Here is a 21,569-nt window from a genome sequence, read left to right as displayed (position 1 = left end):
ATAAGATATTATTTATTTGCTTCTTTCACTGTGTTGACATTTTTATTGATGATATAAAAGCAGCAATGGCTAAGTCACTTGGCCCCTTAATTTGAATCATGGCAGCAGTACTACTAGTAATCATTATAGTCATTACTGCTAGGCACTCACAGTAAAAAAGCCACTTTCACTTTAGAATGTCCTTTTTGAAGTAGTAAAACGATTAATTTTATTAAATTTTGACTCTGAAGTACACATCTTTGTAATATTCTATGGGATGAAACAGGAAGTGCAAAAAAGTACTTATACTGCATACCAAAGTGCAATGATTGTTTTGAGGAAAAGCACCTGTGCGACTGTGTGTGCTGGGGAAAAGCCTCATTTTTCAAGAAATACCATTTTTTATTTGAAAGCGTGATAAGCTCTGGTTATTCAGACTTTGGAACCTGTTAGACTTTTCTCAAAAAAACAAAGTAAGCCTGTTAGTTCAAAAAGAAGAATTCACAGTGTTTTGTTGCCAATGATAAGAATCAAGTTTTAAAGTAGAAATTATAATTCTGAAAAACTTGTATGTGCTATTGTGAGCCTGACAGCTTCTCAATACCTTAGAAATAGTCTCATGGGACTGGTGGTGATATTTATGAATATAATTAAAAGTATATATATAATGAAATATGTCAACATTTGGAGGATCTGTATCATCCAGTGAACCAATTTTTTCCAAATGACCTATGCATTTTATCACAGATTCATGCATGGGGAAATGATCTATTTAAACTACAAGACAGACCAATGGTTATACAAGTACTAAAACTTCATTCACATGGGTTTAGAATTCCATATTACCTTTAAGAAAGTAGTACCATTTGTCAAATTTTGGCATAGTACCAAATGTGAATATCGACAATTATTTTAAAAATTCTATTAAGATACTCCTCCCTTTTCCAGCTACCTGTGTGAGGCAAAATTGTTTTTATACACTTCAACCAAAACAACACGTCACAACAGACTGAATGTAAAACCAGATATAAGAATCTAGCTGGCTTCTATCAGCTAGACATTAAAGACTTACAAGAATGTAAAACAATGCCATTTCTCATATTTTGGGGGAAAATATAGTTACTTTTCATAAAATTGTTATTTATATTAATGTAATAAATTGACTAAGGGTTATTTAAAAAGAATTAATAAATATATTTTAAATTTCTCAGTCTTGATTTCTACATTTAAAATTATTAGCCCCCACAGGCCTTTAATTCAGTGAGTTATGCCTGTCAATATATATTGACAGGCATAACTCACTGAATTAAAGGCCTGTGGGGGCATACTGACAGACATAACTCACTGAAGTAAAGGCTTGTGGGGGCTAATAATTTTTTAAAAATGTAATTGGTTCCTGAGACCACTGGAATAAACTATTAAACTGACAAGGTTATCTGAAAATGAAACCACAGTTCCTAGTCAATGATTTAGAATACGATATTAAAAGGCTAATTTGGGGCCAGGTGTGGTGGCTTACGCCTGTAATCCCAGCATTATGGGAAGCTAACGTGGGCAGATCACAAGATCAGGAGATCGGGACCATCCTGGCTAACATGATGTAACCCCATCTTCACTAAAAATACAAAAAATTAGCCCGGTGTGGTGGCACATGCCTGTAGTCCGAGCTACTCGGGAGGCTGAGGCAGGAGAATCATTTGAACCTGGGAGGTGGAGGCTTCAGTGAGCTCAGATTGCACCACTGCACTCCAGCCTGAGTGACAAAGTGAGACTCCGTCCCAAAAAGGAAAATAAGAAAAGGCTAATTTGATACTTGATGTAATATCATGATAAGAACAAATCATAAAATATTCTTAATATTGAACTTACAAAGAGAATTCTGTTTTACTAATTTCAGTTGTGATGTAGTCAATTTTTCTCCTTGTTGGTTTTTATTCTCTTCATCTCCCTCCTCATCTTGCACTACAAAGTCATCGATAATATAATCATCTCCATCTTCATCAGATTCACAATCATCTTCTTCCTCCTCATCATCCTCATCACTGCTTGGGCAGGATTCCTTTTCAGAGTCCTAATTAAATTAAAATAAATGCTTCAGTAAATTGTCCCATTAAAATGGAAAGTATGGATACAAAATTAAAAGAGAGATAAATCTGACAGCAAAAAAATGATTCATAGAAATTAACTTCATATTTTAGGGTTAAAAATAAATAATTTTGTCATTAAATGTTGAAATTTTGAAATTATTGACAGGAAAAATATACCTTGTTTAAGTGATATAAAATGTTTAAAATGGACATTAGAATTATAAGAAGTAAAAAACAAAAAAGATCATGCAAAACAATAAATAGTCTTTCAATTTTAGAAAAGGACAGATTGAGGCTCATGATAAAACAGTATATAGGTACAACAGTATAATCAAACATATTCAAGAACACTTGATTCTAGAATTACTGAGAAATGGAACAGACTAAGCACTTTGATTTTTATAAAAATTAAATACTTTAAGGATAAAACCAAAAAACAGTAACAAAACCAACAAAATACAACACACCTCAAAATCTTTACCACTATTGCGTCTCTGACGAGATCTTTGTTTTGAGAGTTCTTTCAGCTTCTGAAGTTGTTCTCGCTTTCGTGCAGCTAATGTTTTTTCAGGACTTTTCTGCTCCATTTCCAGTGAAGAACCTTCATCTTCAACCACTCTACGTGGACGTTTAACACCTGCTTTTCTAACTAGGATATCACTGTCATCACTCTCATCACTGTCATACATCACAGAGGATAGCCTTTTTCTTTTACCTCGCTTGATGTGTTCTTCTTCTAAATCATCCTCAATTATTTGTCCAGTTTGTTTGTTGAGAACATTATCCACTTGACTTAGATGTTTTTCCTGATCTTGTAAGTCAATATTCATATGTTTGGTTTTGTTCATTTCTTCTACATAGGTTGAACTGTTGCCAGTGTTAATGACATTCTTACTGTCGTTTCCTTCACTTTCAACTTTACTTAATTTAAGCTCTGTTTCACTTCCTGGTGTTTTATTACAATCAAGTCCTTTGTTACTATCAAGGTCTTCGTCACTATCAAAACTTTTGTAATTATCAACACTTTCATCACTATCAAGCTCTTCATCACTATCAAATTCTTCATCATTATCAAGCTCTTCATCGCTATCACATAATTGTGAGATACTACTTCTTTTAGTTCGCCTCCAATCAACTCGAGATTTCTGCTCAGGCACGTGACTTTTAGAATTTTTCCTTGTTTCATGTCTTCTAACATGTACCATTTTCACTTAAGCTTCTACAAAATAAAGTTGTTAGGAATATAACAGTGATAACCAGATTACAGCAATGACTGCATTTATGGTACAAATTATATTAATTTGGCTTTATTTAATGGTCCGCAAAGGCAAAATCACATGAAATATCTGAGTGAAGGTGGCAGAACAATAATTTAACAAATAATTTACTGAATGCTTATGAAATAATTATATGAACATCTATTCTGAATATGTTGTATGTTGTGCTGATCATAGAAAAATCACAGTCCTGTCCTTTAGAAGATTATCTCTGTGTAGAACTAAAATGTAATAATTAAGAACATTTCAAGGTAGTATTTAGTATCAAATGAATAACATAAATAACTGCAATACAAGTGGAAAGATGCAGGGAAATCAGTAAGGCAAGTCCTTCACTTTATCTTGAACAGATGTCATCTGAGAGCATTCTGAAGGATTCATTGTATTTGAACAGAAAGAATAAAAGAAAAAGGGATGTCAGGCAAGTAACAATGGTAAGGACAAAACTACGACTTTAAGAAAGAAGACGGTATGTTCAGTGAATAAGTGTGGCTTAAAATACATTAAAAAAAGAGTTGTATGCTGGAAAAAAGGAGAAAAGAACAGAAAACCGAATGAGATTACCAGGATGACTCACCCTGCAGGCAAAGATTCTGAATAGAGAAATAATATAAATTATAAAAGATCAATTTACACAAAGAAGGTTATAAAGTAACAAATGACGTAAAAAAGAGAGCAGTGCAAAATTGAGAGAGAACATATCCACTAAGATTGTGGCCTCTTTATACCTTAATAAAATGGGAGTGGCTTTCCCTCAAAGTTATAGATAGAATACAATCCAATAGAAAATTTAACTAACAATCCAATAACGTAGTTAGGTGAATTAAACAAGTAAGTTTCATGGCAAAACAGAGCATGGTATTGGGAAGGAAAACAAAAGCTGTCAGCTTATCATTTAGAAAAGCATGAATTCCATTAAAATGATCACAAGAATATATTAAAAGAATAATTAGGGACAGGTAAGATAACTAGAAAAAAAGTAATACCTATGTACTTCTGTGGTTGTCAACAAAGAGAAATACGATCACAATCTAATGAGACTGACCTCATAATACATGTGTTAGAGGTTATATATTGAACTGACAGCTATCCCCGCCAAAGAAATCACCTTATGAGGTTGATTATTCCAATATTTCCACCACAGCACAGAATATTCCTGGAGTCTTTCTATAAACCACACACTATAAAAAAAAAACATAAATAAAAATCTAAAAATATGAAAATAATCACACTTCATTTTTTATCCCAAACAGTGGCTTCAACACCTACTTCATTCACTTGTCTCAGTTGTAAAGACCTGTTAGCAGCTTGTAGAAATGAAATCCAACTTAACAAGAATTAACTATCATTAAAAATATTCAAAAAATATGCTGCAAATTCTGAAGGTAATTACAAAAATTCAATGCCAAAAATGTTTTCAGCAATGGCAATATTACTGGACTATATTTCTAGTTTTCCAAGAGGATTACTTTTTTTCCTATAGACTATGGAAGAGAGGGTACATCTCATTTAATTGTATAAACTCTGGTATGTTTATACAACAATAAGACTTTCTGTAAAATGGTAACACCTCATGTAAAATCAGAACAGGGGCTGCCAAGATTATACACCAGAAATTATAGTGTGTAGGACACAATATAACTTTTAAAGAGGCAGGTCTCATTCTGTTTGTCCAGACTGGAGTGCAATGGCATGATCACAGATTACTGCAGCCTTGAACTCCTGGGCTCAAGGGATCTTTCTGTTTCGATTTTTAAATTTTTTTGTAGAGATGGAGGTCTCACTATATCCTGAACTCCTGGCCTCAAGTGATCCTCCTACCTTGGCCTCAGTGCTGGGATTACAGGTGTGAGCCACTGCCTAAAATATAACCTTATGACAGTAACTACTATAAGATATAATCAGCATTGTAATAGCAATCTAACAAATTCTGGTCAAAAGAGCAGTCTGCTATTTGAAATTACACTTGGGTTGCACCTTACAAAAGGCTTATATTAAAATTAGCAAAGATGAAAATTGTGTGTAGTCAAAATTACCCTTTAAAATACTCTATATTACTCTTAAAGTATGGTTTTGTGTATAATATACTGCGTTACAATATGTCCAACCAGTTTCTCCTTCAGATTTTAAACGGCTTACTGTTTCTTTGGTTAAGCACCACATGAGCTAGGCATCTTATATTCTTAAGCCATATAGTACAAAGAAGTATTTGTAAACACATAAATTTGCATAAGCTAATTGTGCATATGTGCACGTGTAGTATATTACATTGTAATAACAAAGTATAGCTTTCTAATAAGCCTGTTTGATTGGGAGAAATAATGAAAAGACATTTATGAAAACAATGACAAATACAGTTGCAGTAGATACACTAAAGCAAATATGGATAGTAAAGAACATTAAAGTGAAAGATTATTTTTATTAGTACCCAAAAGCAAATTCATATACACTAGATGATTATCTTACAAAACTATAACATGCCAAAAATGTCAGTTATTTATCACAAAACAGGTGATTCCTATGACAATAGTAGAAATGATTAAGAATGTCACACTATTAAAAACTTATGACTGTACAGTTAAGCCATTAAAAAAACTATAAGTTTTTACTGCATTTTCATATTTATTTTTAAATCCTGAAAATGATCCTAGGAGGAAGATATCTACTTTAATGTATAAATATCAAAGGCAAGGACACAGAGTTTAAATGACTTACCAAAGATCACACAGCTTGTTAGTGACAGAGCAGGGATTAGAAACCAGGTCTCTTGATTCCCCAACCAGTGCCACAAAATGACTGCTGCCAATATCATATTTGTGCAAGGCAGGAAAAATTAAGCTTTTAAAAATCATTATTTTATCTCTCATTCATGCTATATTTTAGTTTCAGAAAAATGACCATTAAAACGGTTTAGAGTTTACAAACACGCTTTTTAAAAAAATTATGTAACTGAATTTTACTGCACATGAGTTAGGCCAGAAACTTCTGGAAAACATCCACTAGGCAAGAAAACAATGTGCAAAAGAGATGAAAATTTGCAGACTTCCCTCTATCATCTTATTAATATCACCAATCGCAAAATTTAAAGGAGTCCCCAATAAGCCCAAAAGTAAAGTTTCATAGAAAGGCAGTCTCTGATGAGAAAAATATTTTGGGAAACAGCAGAATTTGAATGCTTGAGGCAGCATCATTTATTTAGACAAACTAAATCGGGTTTCATTGGACCAACTGCCAAACTGCCAGGGTCTCTCATAATTCAAAATGACCATTCATATTAATAAGGTAAAAAATTCTGCTACTGAAAAGGAAAGATTATTTGAACATGTTTGGCTCCTCTTGTTAAATTGTAGATATCTTTACTGTATTAGTTGGGAAGGGAAGAATGATAACAGAGGGAAAAGATGAGTGAAACTTGAAAGAGAAATGTGAAGGAAAAGCTAGTTTGTTGGGTAAGACATCTTGGTCTTTAGAATCTATTCAAAAAAGAATCCATGCAAATGAATGTTACTTCTGTATATGCTGACTATACACTTAATTTCCTGAAATGAGAATTTAATCAAGCTTCTGTAATGATACCTTACCTTTAAGCAAAGAGAAAAACAAAGAAACAGAAAGCATTAAATAACTGAATGAAGACAATCAATACTATCACATCTTTGTGTTTCATGGTTACAAGATGCATATACATAGCTATGTTATTTGCCAAATAATATATATTAAAGGCAATAATCCATATTACTTGCGTTCTTTCTGTAACACAGTATCTCTATAGCTAAAAGAAAGATAATTTGATGATGCCATTTGACTTTCTCATCAGAAGAAGTATACTCCCTTCTAAACTTTGAGGTTAATTCATACTCAAAAAAAGATTCATTCTAGAATTTTTTATACCTCCTTGCTGTATAAACAATGCAGGTGGTAATTAACACTTTTGAGATGTGAAAGGCAGTGGAATCCCAGATCATAATTTGGACTTCCACAGGGAGGGATCCATTCTTGTGCGTAAAACGTCACCCCTCTTTGATGTTTTCTTTTATATGGCAGTTTGGAGAGCAAACATTATTAAGCAAAAAAATAATTACTGAATATCTACCAAAAGACAAGGACCTGCTTGGAATTGTGCTGTCACCAGATATAATAAACATCATGGTCTCTGCTCCCAAAGAGCTCACAATCTGATGAAATTACTAGGGACACCAAAAACAAGCCAGCATAATACACGATTTGAGGGCTGCAGTGTATGATTATGATCAAGTTCTTATCACATTGCTGTGAATAAATTTAACATAGTCCTTCTATTGGCTGGAAAACAGGACAGCAGAACATGACAGAAATAGGGAAATAAACATAAAGAGAGGAAAGCCAATTTCCCCCCTTTAGAATCACAGTCCAACACGGCACAATTTCGCAAGGTGGATACTACCAGCATGGTATCCGGAATAACTATACTACTCATTAAAAACAGTTAACAATGAAGGTGGTTAGTCTAATCCAGCCGGAATGAGTGGTAGACAGACGAATAGATCCTCTCAGGAATGAACACCTGAAAGGGTGATTTTCATGATTACAAACCTCTTTGGCGGAACGCAGGCACCCAGCGCCCGCTAGGCCGCTCGTCCGTCACTCTGCCTCCAGGAGGGAGGGGCACAGTAGCTAGGAAACCGGACCCTCAGAAAGAGGTTCGCGATGACGCGCGCAGAACGACAGAAACCTCCAGACCCCAAAAGGGCTCTGCACCGAGAAAACAATTACAAGGGTCTGAACAGGCCAGAAACCCGAGAAATCACCAATTGAGCTCCCCACATCAGTTCCAAGCACCTCCCCAAGGTGGAAATAACGGGCACCGCGCCCACTGCAGCTCAGCTGAAGAGGAGGGCTAAAGGCGCAAAGGGTTAAGGGGCGCCCTTCGGTCCACCCAAAGAGCGCCCGCGGGAAATTTTCTCTCGGCCCGCCAAGAGGCGCGGCTTCCCCCGCCACTCCAATAAACCATTAGCAGCCACAGCGCGAGCGAGTCCCAGCCGGGAGACAGCCCCGCACCGCCCTCGCGCTCTCACCTTTCAAAGCGCCTCCGCCTCCGCCCCCGCCCCAGGCACCAGCTCTAGACAAGCGACGCTCCTCCCTCTTCCGGGAACCAGGGGAAGTCCCGCCTCTGGGAGGGGAGAGGGGCAGGACCGGGCAGTGGGAGGGAGCGTCTTCCGGGAGTGTGGCTAGGGGCGGAGCGGTTGCCGCGCGGTAGTCAGGGAGCTGTGCGGGTCCTGGTTGCAACAGAGGTGGGGAGAGGGGTCTGGCGGTCTGTGAGGGACTGGGAGGACTGTCCTGGCTAAGGCCGGCGCGTGGAACTGGGGCTGCGCGGTGGGAGGACCCTGCTGCTGGGGAAGGAATCTAACATATCCGTTCCCCTGAGGAAGGGAGCCAGTCCTTGACTCCTTGGCTCTTCCGCTCTCTGCCGTAACTTTGGGGTGTGGCAGGGTTTAGTGACTGGCGCTTACCGGGGATTTGGACGTGCAGGAGGTTCGTGGCCACGGTGGGGCTATAGCCTTTCTCGCGGCTGCTGCGGTAATAAAACACATGTCTTTAATCCGGATTATCCGCAATGACATGGGGCCTCCGCTACTGCCGGTATAAGTTAAAGGCCTGTTCTCTCAAACTTCCTCCTCTTTCACCTTCCTCTACAGTCTGTTTGCCAGCCAACCCCAGCCCGGGAGGGGATCAGGGCCACCAGGTTGCTGGTAAGGTTGAAAGACAGAGTGTGTCAAGACCATTAAAGAGAGTCTGTATAAGAGAAGTCAGGATTTTGTGGATTGCTACCTTGTGAGTGTGGGCTGAGTCCCAGAACCTCGCTATGTCAGGGAAACGGAAGCGTGTGGTGTTGACTATTAAAGATAAGCTTGATATAATAAAGAAACTTGAAGACGGAGGTTCTTCCAAACAACTGGCAGTGATTTATGGAATTGGTGAAACAACAGTTAGGGATATAAGAAAAAATAAGGAAAAGATTATAACTTATGCAAGCAGTTCTGATTCCACAAGTCTTTTGGCCAAGAGGAAATCTATGAAGCCATCCATGTATGAGGAATTGGACAGGGCAATGCTGGAATGGTTCAACCAACAGAGAGCAAAAGGGAATCCCGTATCTGGACCAATTTGTGCAAAAAGGGCAGAGTTCTTCTTTTATGCTTTGGGAATGGATGGTGATTTTAACCCCTCTGCCGGTTGGTTAACTCGTTTTAAGCAGCGGCACAGCATTAGAGAGATTAACATTAGAAATGAAAGATTAAATGGAGATGAGACTGCTGTGGAAGATTTTTGTAACAACTTCAGAGATTTTATTGAACGAGAGAATTTACAGCCTGAACAAATCTACAATGCAGATGAAACTGGACTGTTTTGGAAGTGCTTGCCTTCTAGGATTTCAGTAATCAAAGGTAAATGCATTGTCCCTGGGCACAAGTCAATTGAAGAAAGAGTCACGATCATGTGTTGTGCCAATGCAACAGGTTTACACAAACTTAAACTTTGTGTTGTGGGGAAAGCAAAGAAACCTCGCTCCTTTAAATCAACTGACACTTTAAACCTGCCAGTCTCTTATTTCAGCCAAAAAGGTGCATGGATGGACCTTTCCATTTTTCGACAATGGTTTGATAAAATTTTTGTGCCACAAGTTCGAGAGTATTTAAGATCCAAAGGCTTGCAGGAAAAGGCTGTGCTCTTGTTGGATAATTCACCAACACATCCAAATGAAAATGTCCTAAGGTCAGATGATGGCCAAATATTTGCTAAATATTTACCACCTAATGTGGCCTCATTGATTCAGCCTTCAGATCAGGGAGTCATAGCAACGATGAAGAGAAATTATCGTGCAGGTCTTCTCCAGAATAACTTGGAAGAAGGTAATGACCTGAAATCATTCTGGAAGAAGCTAACTCTGCTGGATGCACTTTATGAAATAGCAATGGCATGGAACTTAGTAAAACCAGTTACCATTAGCAAAGCATGGAAGAAGATTCTCCCTATGATAGAGGAGAAAGAAAGTTTGGACTTTGATGATGAAGATATTTCTGTGGCTACTGTGGCTACCATTTTACAACACACCAAAGGATTGGAAAATGTGACTACTGAGAACCTTGAAAAATGGCTTGAAATAGACAGTACCGAACCAGGCTATGAAGTGTTAACTGATAGTGAAATCATCAGAAGAGCACAAGGCCAAACAGATGAATCCAGTGAAAATGAGGAGGAGGAAATAGAATTAATTCCAGAAAAACATATTAACCATGCGGCTGCTCTCCAATGGACTGAAAATTTATTGGATTATCTAGAACAACAAGGTGATATGATTCTACCTGATAGACTGGTAATACGTAAACTTCGAGCCACCATCAGAAATAAACAGAAGATGACAAAGTCAAGTTAATAATGGCATTTCATTTTATCATTGTTCTGCTCATTGTGTTTGTGATACTTAAACTTCTTGCAATATAGCTTAATGTTCTAAATTCTCAGACCTGGTCCTGTGAAATACAGGTACAAAATGTATCTGAAGTGGTTTGAGCATTATGTGTTTTCATCATTTGTATCTTTTGTCCTTTTATTTGTACAGATAATCAGAAGATGATACTGAATAGATACAAATTACATGTACACGTTTTCACTTTTTAGAATCTGCGATTATACCTTCTGTAACAGTGGCATTGGCATTTCCTAAATTTTCTAGTGAAAGTTAGAGATAACACATTGAGCACTTTTCTGAAATCTTTTGCTTGATTTAGGAAGGCTACCATAGTTATCTTTTCTTGTGTTAACCATCTTAAATGGTGTTTTGTATATTTTAATAGACTGACAGGATGAGAAAGATACTAGATTTCAGGGCGATTTATAATCAAAAATGAAATTCAATAATGGAATAATTATGAATTATAAAAATTATTTGGATATCGTACCTCAGTTCTCTTACATTTGTGTGAGTTGCAAGAGGGAGATTATTCTGGAAATGGACTAAATATGGGAAATGATTGCCAAATGAGAGAAACTATGGGAAAGCTGATCTACAAAGAGGCATTCTTATCAATTCATTTGTAGGAAACTGGGAATTAAAAACCTTGGGAACTTTATGTTATTTATACCAAGGGAATAAATAGGCTGATATTAATTTGATAATTTGGTCTTTTATGAATTTGATAATAGTATAGGTTTATTATTTATTCATCTAATTATAGTACAAGTTTTGTAATGTTACATGTGATGATATGAGCTCCCACCTTATATGGGAGAACATCTTGGGAATTTGAGATTTAATAAGTTTTTTTGTTTTATGTTAGTTTTTTACTGCATACTCGCAAATGTCTATAATTTGAAAAATGTTGTCATACCTGACCCTTTGATGAAAAAAGGAAATTAAAAGAATAAAGCCTTTATGATTTCAAATAAGTCACGTTTGTATCCTGTTTTATGAAGAAAGCAGAAATAATTATGGAAAGGCCAGACATTAAGGAATATTGTTGTTTATTATTTTGACATGTGTAAAAAGGGATTAATCTGCTAAAATGTAATTTAAATCAGAATTTTGATAAATTTTTTTGTAAACTGTTTATTCAAGACATTGAAAATACTTTGCATATATTAATATTAATATAACTTATAATTTAAAAGTAAAGTGTTTCCATGCTGTTTCACGTTTTGGCCAAAAAAATTTTTTTTAAATAATTTAGAATTGTTCTCTATTAGTCATTTTTTAAAGGTTTAACTTTTTTTTTTTAAATAACATTTTATAGTGCTTTCTGTAGAATACTAAAACTTCAAAAAATATTTTTAGCTTTCCATTATTTCTGCTATCTTCATGATATATGTTTGTCTAGATTTTTCAGAAGATGTGTGATGAAAGTGCTTAGAAATTGTGTTCATTGCATGAATTTCCTCAGTGTAGAGTGGGAAAAACTATCAGGAGTTAACGTACATCTTCAATCAGATAATGACACGTTCTACTATAAAGTAAGCTGTATATAAAATAATTTTTCTAAAATGAAAATATGTGCTACAAATATTGGAATTTCTGCTTTTCCTGGATTTGCAGTTTTTAAAATTAATCATGTCAATGCAATGCAGCTGTTTCATTGCCACCTAGTGGTAAAACTAACATTACTGTTAAGCTGTGTGATTTTAAACTTTAATCCCTAGTAAAAGGTTCACTGTTTTGTGGACATGAGTGTGGATCTTGTGACTCTTTCTCTAGCCAATAATAGACTACTGTTCTTTGGTTTATGGCTATTCTCTGAAATCTGCCAACACTGGTATCTAGCCCTGTTTTGGATCCTTCTATCCTTAATTATAAAGACTGATCAGTAGTTGTACCAGATGATGCCAAAAGCTATTTGGGTTCTGTATCTGCCCTCAAAGTTCTAAAAACCAGAGGCTGTGTCTGGCAATTTATTTATCCATTTAAAAATTTGCCATTGGCTCATGTTCTCTTACCAGTTTCACAAAATTTTTTTCACATTGATATTCCTCGACGCAAAACTCTCAGCCAGTGACAGTGCAATGTTTCTTATACTTCTAGTAGTCAAGAATTGTGTGACAGTAGATATATCTATATGAGTTCACATAGGAAATTATAATGTTGCTTTTTTTTCTGAGAGATTTGGGCCTTTTTTTTTTGTGGCAGGAGTTGTAGAAAGTTGAATTCTTTGTCATGATGAAATCCAGTGAATCAAAATTTACTGAGTTTTACTAAATGCCAAAGACTGCCAGCTGTGGTGGATTTAGGAAAATATAAAAGAAAGGAAAGAGGTTCCTTTCCTTGAACATCTTGAAATCAAGGTGGAAAACCTATACATATTTGGGGAAAAAAAAAAAAACAACAATCTAGCTCAATTGTAAGTTCATATAAAAGAACTAACATAACAAGATATGAACTATGTAAAAAAAAATCAGGATTTAGTTGCTTATTCATTCTTTACACTGATTTCTATATATCCTTCACATTTTAAGCTATGCATTGGTCTTGATTTTTGCTGCTCTTGAGTGACTTCATCCATTCCCCTTACCTGGATGTGATCCAGTCACCCTGTCTGGCTCTGTGATTTGCATATTCAATTAAGAAGCAGGACTTGGTCTAGAAAAGAAATTAAAATTGTTGCTTTGCCTCCCATCTTTAGTGAACTCTCTATTAGCATCCTAATGTCAGAGCCACCTAGACGGGTCAAGAAGTTCAAATAATTGTTTAACTCAGTGTAAAAATATGGCGCTCAGCTACCTTGATCTGAAGTAGCAAAATAGATCATTATTGTCTGTATCACTTCTTAGCCTTTCCTGATATATACACATGCCATTTCTACTCTCCATTTCCTCCAGTGGGCAGTTGTAGTGGGGTTTTTTTTGTTTTTTTTTTTTAATCCTTATTGCTAGTTAAGTACTAAAATTTACTTTGTTATAATTCAACCCCTAACCTTAAAAGACCATCACTCAGATTCTTTAAGAGTAACTACTCTTCTTAGATATGTACTCTTCTCTGTTTTTCCTATTTAAGTCAGTGACAACTTTCCTTAGTAACTAGTCTCGGGCAGTCCTGTGCAATTAGAAGTTGGCATAGAAGAATGACCAATAGGTAGCAATTGCTTCCCCAGTGATACCTAATGTGAAAATGAGTGTCTAGTGCCTCAGATTCTGTAAGAATTATCATATTGAAAAGTGATTCTTGTGATTGTGTCTCTTAATACTGGAGTAAGAACATCCACAGATCAAAGACCATGGGATGAATGCTTTGCAAAGTAGTTTATATTCAGTAGACATATACGTAACAAACACTAATTGTATATCATAGGTAAGACATGTTCTAGTCCATGAATGGGCTACATGGCTAACACTATATGCATTGAAGAGATTTACAATGGAAAGGAGGAAACATGTAAGAAAGGGAGGATGAGTTAAGTGACTGAAAGAGTGCAAATGCAAGACTAATCCTGATGAGTGGCATAAGGAGGTATAGTAATTCTGATAAGAGAAATAGAGATGGTAACAACTAAGTTGGCCTTGAAAAATATTTTCATGATTTTTGTAATTCTTAAGATATTTCTGTAGATACTAGCCCCATGTCCAAGAGATTATCTAAAGGATAGATTTGGTTGGGAAAGTAAACTTTTTTTTTTTTTTTTGAGACGGAGTCTTGCTCTGTTGCCCTGGCTGGAGTGCAGTGGTGCGATCTTGGTTCACTGCAACCTCTGCCTCCCAGGTTCAGGCGATTCTCCTGCCTCAGCTTCCCAAGTAGCTGGGATTACAGGTATCCACCATCACGCCCAGCTAATTTTTTTGTACTTTTAGTAGAGACGGGGTTTCACCATATTGGCCAGGCTGGTCTCGAACTCCTGACCTTGTGATCTGCCTGCCTCGGCCTCCCGAAGTGCTGGGAATACAGGCATGAGCCACCACGCCCAGCTGTAAAACCTTAATTTAATCTTAGTTGCAGGGATGAATCCATTTGTTTAACTGAGAAGTCTTATTGAGGCTTTGATTTTTCAGTCTTATTTCCCCCCTACTGTTTGTAGTCTGGAGAAATTGTTTTTGAAATCTACAAAAGCCCCCAAATTTCTGGGCTTGCTCTAAGCCAAGATATTTAACAATGTCAAAATAAAGATATACTTTGTTTTCCTTAAAACTATTTTCTGAGCTCATTTCTTTCTTGTATTATTTAATAAACAGCAAGGAGCAAGTAACTAATTTTCTGGCTCTTACCAGCCACTTCCTTCAGAGAAGGGCTTCTTAAAACTTCAGCATTATCAGATAACTCTCTGTTGTGGAGGACTATATTGGATATTATAGGAGTTTTAGGAACATCTCTTGTCTCTACCTACCACTTCCTCCCTGCTCCAGTATGACAACCAGAAATGTCTCCACACATTGTCCAATGTCCTCCAGGGGGCAAAATTGTGTCTGCATGAGAAGAACTGCTCTTAGAGTCAAAGCTCAGAATCATTTAATCTGCTTTCCAAGTTATTGCAAGTAATATTCACAAAATGTTTCTTACCACTGGTCCATCTTTCCAGTGCCTGCTAATTATTTCCTTGATGCATATTTTCTACTCATTAATATAAGTCCACATATTTGATTATCATAACAGGACCCCACCTCAAGATACCTATTTCTCTGTTGATTTGGATAACTGTAGCTGATGAAACGTCCAAATTTTAGAGGCTTAACATAGTTAAGTGTTATCTTTTTCTCTTAGCAGTCTTATGATATAAAGCTTTGTCAAAGCATGACTTTTTTTCAAGTGATTCTTGGACCCAAGCTCTTTCCATCTTGTGATTTTGCATCTGCTAAACCCTTAGAATCCTCTGCATACAGTTGGCAGTGGGAAAAGAGATATTACAGAGCACACACTTGTTTCTTAATGCCCTTTTCTCAGAAGTCATATTCTTTCAGTCCACTTTCTTTTTTTCTTTTTTCATTTTTACTCCACCCACCCCCAACCTCAGTTCACTTTCTATTGGTGAAAACTAGTCACCTGGCCCTACCTTGATGTGGGGTGGAGGTAGGATGAGTGATGGGAATGACTCCCTAACTAGGCAGCTGCTTCACAATGACAACTTTATATAATTGAAAGTGAGGCACAAATGTTGTTGAATAATTAGTCCTTTCTGAAACAAAAATAGGTACATTAGGGCAGTTATTCTCATAGAACCATTCAGGAAGCTCTTATAAAGAATATCAGTACATGAATTTTCTTGCAGAGGCTCTGATTTACTTGGTCTAGACTGACTATGGTGTATCTTTTTTTTTTAAGTTCCCAGATATCTCTGCTAATGCAGCCAGAATTGAGAGTCATAAGATTACCAATTTTCTGGGCAAACAGATGTGTGCACAAGAAAATAATGGGTTTCTTTGATGGACCATGAAATCAAGACTATGTATAAAAGAATAATGGAGAAACTAAGTAAGTGCTGTATTACTAATGCTTTTCCCCTTCAAAACTCATGTTGAAATTTAATTGCCAATCTGATGGTAGTATAAGTTCTAGGTGATTAGGTCATGAGTGTTCTACTCTCATAAATGGATTACACTATTATAAAAAAGGACTTTTGGGAGTGAGCACTCTCTCTCTCTCACCCTTCTGTCTTCTACCATGTGATGACTCAGCAAGAAGGCCAGGGCCTTGGTTTTGGACATCCCAGCCTCCAGAACTGTGATGAAATAAATTTCTGTTCTTTATGAATTCCCCAGTGTCAGGTATTCTGTTATAGTAGCACAATGGACTAAGACACAAATTGGTACCAAAGGAGTGGGGTGTTGCTATAACAAATGTCTGAAAATGTGGAAGCAGCTTTTGAATAGTTTTGAAGTGACTGCTGGAAAAACCCTGTGTTGCCATGAATAGAGCATTAAGAGCAATATGGGTAACAGCTCAGATGGAAATAAGGAATACCTTATTGGAAACTGGAGGAGGAGCCATCTTTTTATGAAGTAGCAAAAAACTTGCGTGAATTGTGTCTATGTGCAAGGGCTGTATGGAAGGCAGAATTTAACAAGGATGATGTAGGATATCTGGCAGAAGATTTATAAGCAGCAAAGTATTGAGAGGACTGTGAGGCTTCTCTTAAGCACACGTAGTAAAATGCAAGAAGAGAAATGATTTAATAATGGAATTTATAATCAAAAGGGAAGCAGAATGTAGAGAACTGGAAAATCCCTAGCCTGGCAATGTAAAGAATGAAAAAGCACTTTTAGGAGGAAAAAACCCAAGGGTGTGATCAATGGACCTTTGCTGAAGAGATTTGTGTGGATAGAAGGAAGCCAGGCACTATCCATCAAGAAAATGTGATAATCACCCCAGTGGCATTTTAAAGGTCTTCAAAGCTGCCCCTCACATTGCAGGCCCAGAGCTCTAGGACCTTGAGGGAAGAATAGTTTCAAGGGATTGGCCTGAGGCACCTTCCATGACCTTACCACCCAGGGCTGCCTGAGCTCCCCTTCCCTGCATTCTGGCTTACAGCAATCCTTGGCACCCTAGCTGTGGCTCGAGCAGCCCCAGGTATAGCTTAAGCTGTCACTTTAGAGGGCACAAGTGGTAAACCTTGGCAGTGTCCACATAGTGCAAAATTCTGCAGGCTCACAATGCAAGAGTTGTGGAGGCATGGTTTCCTCCACCTAGATTTCCAAAGATGTCATGGACAGCCTTAAGGTCCAGGCAGACTTATCACTGGCAAAGGGTTGTCACAGAGGGTCTCTACTAAGGTAATGCTTAATGGAGCCATGGGGGCAGTGTCATGCTTGAGATCCAGTAGGGCCACCAGTGTACAATGCCAGCCGGGGCAAGCCACAGGCACCTGACTCCAATCTATGAGAGCTGAACTGTGGGCTATGCTTAGCTGGGGTAGGGCCATTTTCAGCTTTGAGGGCCTCATATCCACCGTAGTCTGTCCAGTCAAGACACAGAGTCAAAGATTTTTCTCAAGCCTTAAGATTTGATACTGTTTACCCTGTTGTGTTTCAGACTTACTTGGTGCCTATAACTCCATTCTTCTTGCCTATTTCTCTTTTGGAATGATAATGTCTATCCTATGCATGTTTCCTCATTGTACTTTGGAAGCATATAACTCGTTTGATTTTGCAGGCTCACAGCTGAATAGGAATTTACTTCAGGATAAATTGTACTTTGAGACTAACGCTTATCTGATTTAGCTGATATTTAGATGAGTCTATGGACTTAGACTTTAAAGTTGATTCAGGAACAAATTAGGACTTTTGGGGGTGTTGGGATGGAACAAACATATTTTGTTTATGAGAAAGACATGCATTTTTGTGGGGCCAGGGACAGAACACTATGGTTTAAGTATTTGTCCCTTCTATAACTTGTGTTAAAATGTATAATAGTTACCAATTTAATGGTGTTGGGAGGTGGTGCCTTAAAGAAGTAATTGAGTTGTGAAGGCTCTACCCTAATGAATGGATTAATACTGTTATCAAAAGGGCTTTTGGGAGTGGGCACTCTGTCACCCTTTCACCTTCTGTCCATGTGACAACACAGCAAGAAGGCCCTTGAAAGATGCTTGCACCTTGATTGTGGACTTCTCAGCCTCAAGTACTTTGAGGAAAAAAAATGTATAAGTTACCCAATCTCAAGTATTCTGTTATAGCATCACAAATGGACTAAGTGAATATGCAACTAAGCATGTGCATATTTCTGTATGTGCATTTGTGTGTGTGTGTGTGTGTGTGTGTGTGTGTATAGGGAAATGCAACTGTGTTATCAGAGGAAAGAAGATGAGACTCATCTATATTTGAGTCCCAGATCTACCAATTTTCATTTTGAGATTTTCCATATGGTTCATTTTACAAGTACCTATTCTTACTTCTTGTTTACGATAATCTTTTATTTGATTGTATTTATTTTACTTATTTGAAAATTATTTTTTGATTTCTGTATTTTCCCTCTCCCTTCCCTACCATTTATTGTGTTTGCAGTGTTTCATGGAGTTGATACAACAAAATTTGGTAATTTTTGATTGTGCACTCCTAACTGCAGTTGCAATACCATGAAAGACTATGGTCTTTGCTTATATAGCACATATTGTGGGAAGTATAAAAACATCTGCTAAGGTTTACTTGGAGCCACTTATAGGATAAGGAATGGGTATTATATTTTGCCAGTTGGAAAACTTAGGATCTGGTCTTCTGAGCTTGGGTGCTTAGCAATTTTTCTGACTTTTTATCAACTACAAGTGGTGTACCCCTAATAATTACCCCAAGCTCTGCTCCTTCCTGAATATAGACACCTTTTTTTTTTTTTTCTCATGCTTAGTCTGGAAGGTGGGGTATGTGTCTGAATCTTTCTGTGAGGCCTCTTATTGGTCTTGTTTCCAGCTTTCATGACTTCCACATATGGAGCACAATTTTCTTGCACACAGTTTATGGTCTTCCAAAAGTTTATCTACCTATTTTAAGGAGATCTGTATTTGTTTTATTTTAAGAAAGTATGTATATTTTTTCTATCATTTGTATGATTGATGTAAGATGAAAATAAAGTATTTGCCCTCTCAACCATTTATCTTGATATCAGAAGTCCTAGCCATGTATCTCGGGTCTCTAAATTTATTTGAGTCTCATAATCTCTAAAATAGCGATAGGAATAGCCAAAGTAATCCTAAGCAAAGAGAACAAAGCTGAATGCATCATAGTACCTGAATTTATACTATAAGGCCACAGTAACAAAAGCAGCCTCGTACTGGTACAAAAACAGACACATAGATGAATGGAACAGAATAGATAACCTACAAATGAAGCCACACACTTACAACCATCTGATCGTCAACAAAGTCAACAATAACATGCAACGGGTAAAGGACTCTCTGTATTCAATAAATGGTGCTAGAATAACTGGCTAGCCACATGAACAAAAATGAAACTGGACCCCTACCTTCCATCATATACAAACATTAACTCAAGATGGATTAAGGACTTAAATGTAAGATCTAAAACTATAAAAATCTTAGAAGAAAACCTAAGATGTTCTGGACATTAGCTTTGGCAGAGAATTTATGACTAAGTCCCCAAAGCAGTTGCAAGAAAAACCAAAAATAGACAAATGAGACCTAGTTAAACTAAAGAGCTTCCCCACAGCAAAATAAACTATGAATAGAATAAACAACCTATAGAATGAAAGAAAATATTCACAAACTATGCATCTGACCAAGATCTAATAACCAGAATCTGTAAGAAACTTAAACAATTCAAGAAGTACAAAACAAATAACCTCATTAAAAATGGGCAAAGGACATGAACAAACACCTCACAGAAGAAGACATACATGTGAACAACAAATATATGAAAACATGCTCAACATCACTAATTATCAGAGAAATGCAAGTCAAAACCACAATGAAATACCATCTCACACAAGTTAGAATAGCTACTATTAAAACGACGAAAAATAACAGATGTTGGTGAAGTTGTGGAGAAAAAGAAATGCTTATATACTATTGGTGGGAATGTAAATTAGTTCAGCCACTGTGGAAAGCAGTTTGGAAATTTCTCAAATAACTTAAAACGGAACTACTGTTCAACCCAGCAATCCCATTACTGGGTGTATATTCAGTGGAAAATAAATTGTTCTACTGTACAGAGACATGCATTTGTATGTTTATCCCAGCATTCTTTGCAATAGTGAAGACATGGAATCAACCCAGATGCCCATCAATGGTGAACAGGGTAAGGCACCACAGAATTCTTTGCAGCCCTAAAAAAGAACAAAATCATGTTCTTTGCAGCAACATGAATGCAGCTGGAGGCCATAGTCCTAAGAAAATTAATGCAGAAACAGAAAACCAAATACTGCACATTCTCCCTTATAGGTGGGAGCTAAACATTGAGCACACATGGACGTAAACATGGAAACAGTAACACTGGAGGAATGAAATACTGACATATGCTGATATATAACATGGATGAACTTTCAAAACGTTATGCTGATGAAAGAAGCTAGTCACAAAAGACCATATGTGGTGTAACTCCGTTCGTATAAAACCACAGGATAGGCAATCTGTAGAGATGGAAAGTAGATTAGAGGTTGCCTACAGCCAGGGGAGTGGAGAATGGAATATGAGGGTGATAGTTCAAGGACATGGAAGTTTTTATTTTTTTGAGGTGATGAAAATATTCTAAAATTGAATCTAGTGATGGTTACACATATCTGTGAATGTAATAAAAACCATTGAATTGTACACTTTAGTGAATTGTATGGTAATGAACTGTATCTCAATAAAGTTGTTTAAAAAACTTTAAAAATAAATAAAATGAGGATAATAATACAGATCAAGATGATTAAATTAATAATGCATAACATTTTATAAATTAATTTTACTTTTTATGTTAATAGGAAGTATTAAAAGACATGAAAAATGCGGGAGAGCACGATAATTGAAAGAAGAGGAGGTTGTGGTCAAAGGGAGAGATTAAAGATGTGCAACTTCAGGTATTTACAGTTTGTTGAGCCGAAGTATACAATCAGTCTCTGGCACTCTTTTAATGTCTAAGCTGCTTTCTTTTATTGTTATGTGACATGAGCCCTTACCCTTTTATTCACATTCTGAATCAGAAGATAACTTTTAAAATATTTTAATTATATAATGTTTGTAGATTCTCAATTCAAAGAGATCTCTAAGTGGGGAGAAAAATACTTCTATAACTTTTGGAACTATCAAGACAAAGAAAAGATTGATTTTGGTTGAAAATCCCTTAC

At 36.6% G+C, this 21,569-nt stretch overlaps 2 protein-coding genes across 5 annotated transcripts in view; one reads left to right on the top strand and one right to left on the bottom strand.

Annotated features, from left to right (window-relative positions):
* The window catches only part of CCDC82 (coiled-coil domain containing 82), a 36,545-nt gene extending 28,070 nt beyond the window's left edge, over nucleotides 1-8,475 (bottom strand). For 2 of the 4 annotated variants that reach the window (XM_032295708.1, XM_032295711.1), the window contains exons 1-3: nucleotides 8,398-8,475; nucleotides 2,534-3,285; nucleotides 1,849-2,050 (exon numbers count right to left, since the gene is read on the bottom strand). In XM_032295708.1, the coding sequence (XP_032151599.1) occupies nucleotides 1,849-2,050; nucleotides 2,534-3,271 (940 nt within the window). In that variant the 5' untranslated portion in view covers nucleotides 3,272-3,285; nucleotides 8,398-8,475. The other 2 variants (XM_032295709.1, XM_032295710.1) reach the window with 2 other exon arrangements.
* Nucleotides 8,476-8,525: 50 nt separating this feature from the next.
* Nucleotides 8,526-11,796, top strand: JRKL (JRK like). Its single transcript, XM_032295707.1, has 2 exons — nucleotides 8,526-8,613; nucleotides 9,019-11,796. The coding sequence occupies exon 2, from the start codon at nucleotides 9,186-9,188 to the stop codon at nucleotides 10,755-10,757; it is 1,572 nt and encodes a 523-aa protein (XP_032151598.1). The 5' UTR covers nucleotides 8,526-8,613; nucleotides 9,019-9,185; the 3' UTR covers nucleotides 10,758-11,796.
* Nucleotides 11,797-21,569: the final 9,773 nt, after the last annotated feature.

Source organism: Sapajus apella, unplaced genomic scaffold (genome assembly GCF_009761245.1).
Source record: "Sapajus apella isolate SASKATOON/1434 unplaced genomic scaffold, GSC_monkey_1.0 scaffold34, whole genome shotgun sequence".
Taxonomy (NCBI): Eukaryota; Metazoa; Chordata; class Mammalia; order Primates; family Cebidae; genus Sapajus; species Sapajus apella.
Note: the sequence above shows the minus strand (reverse complement) of the source record. Positions and strands in the feature narration are given on the sequence as shown.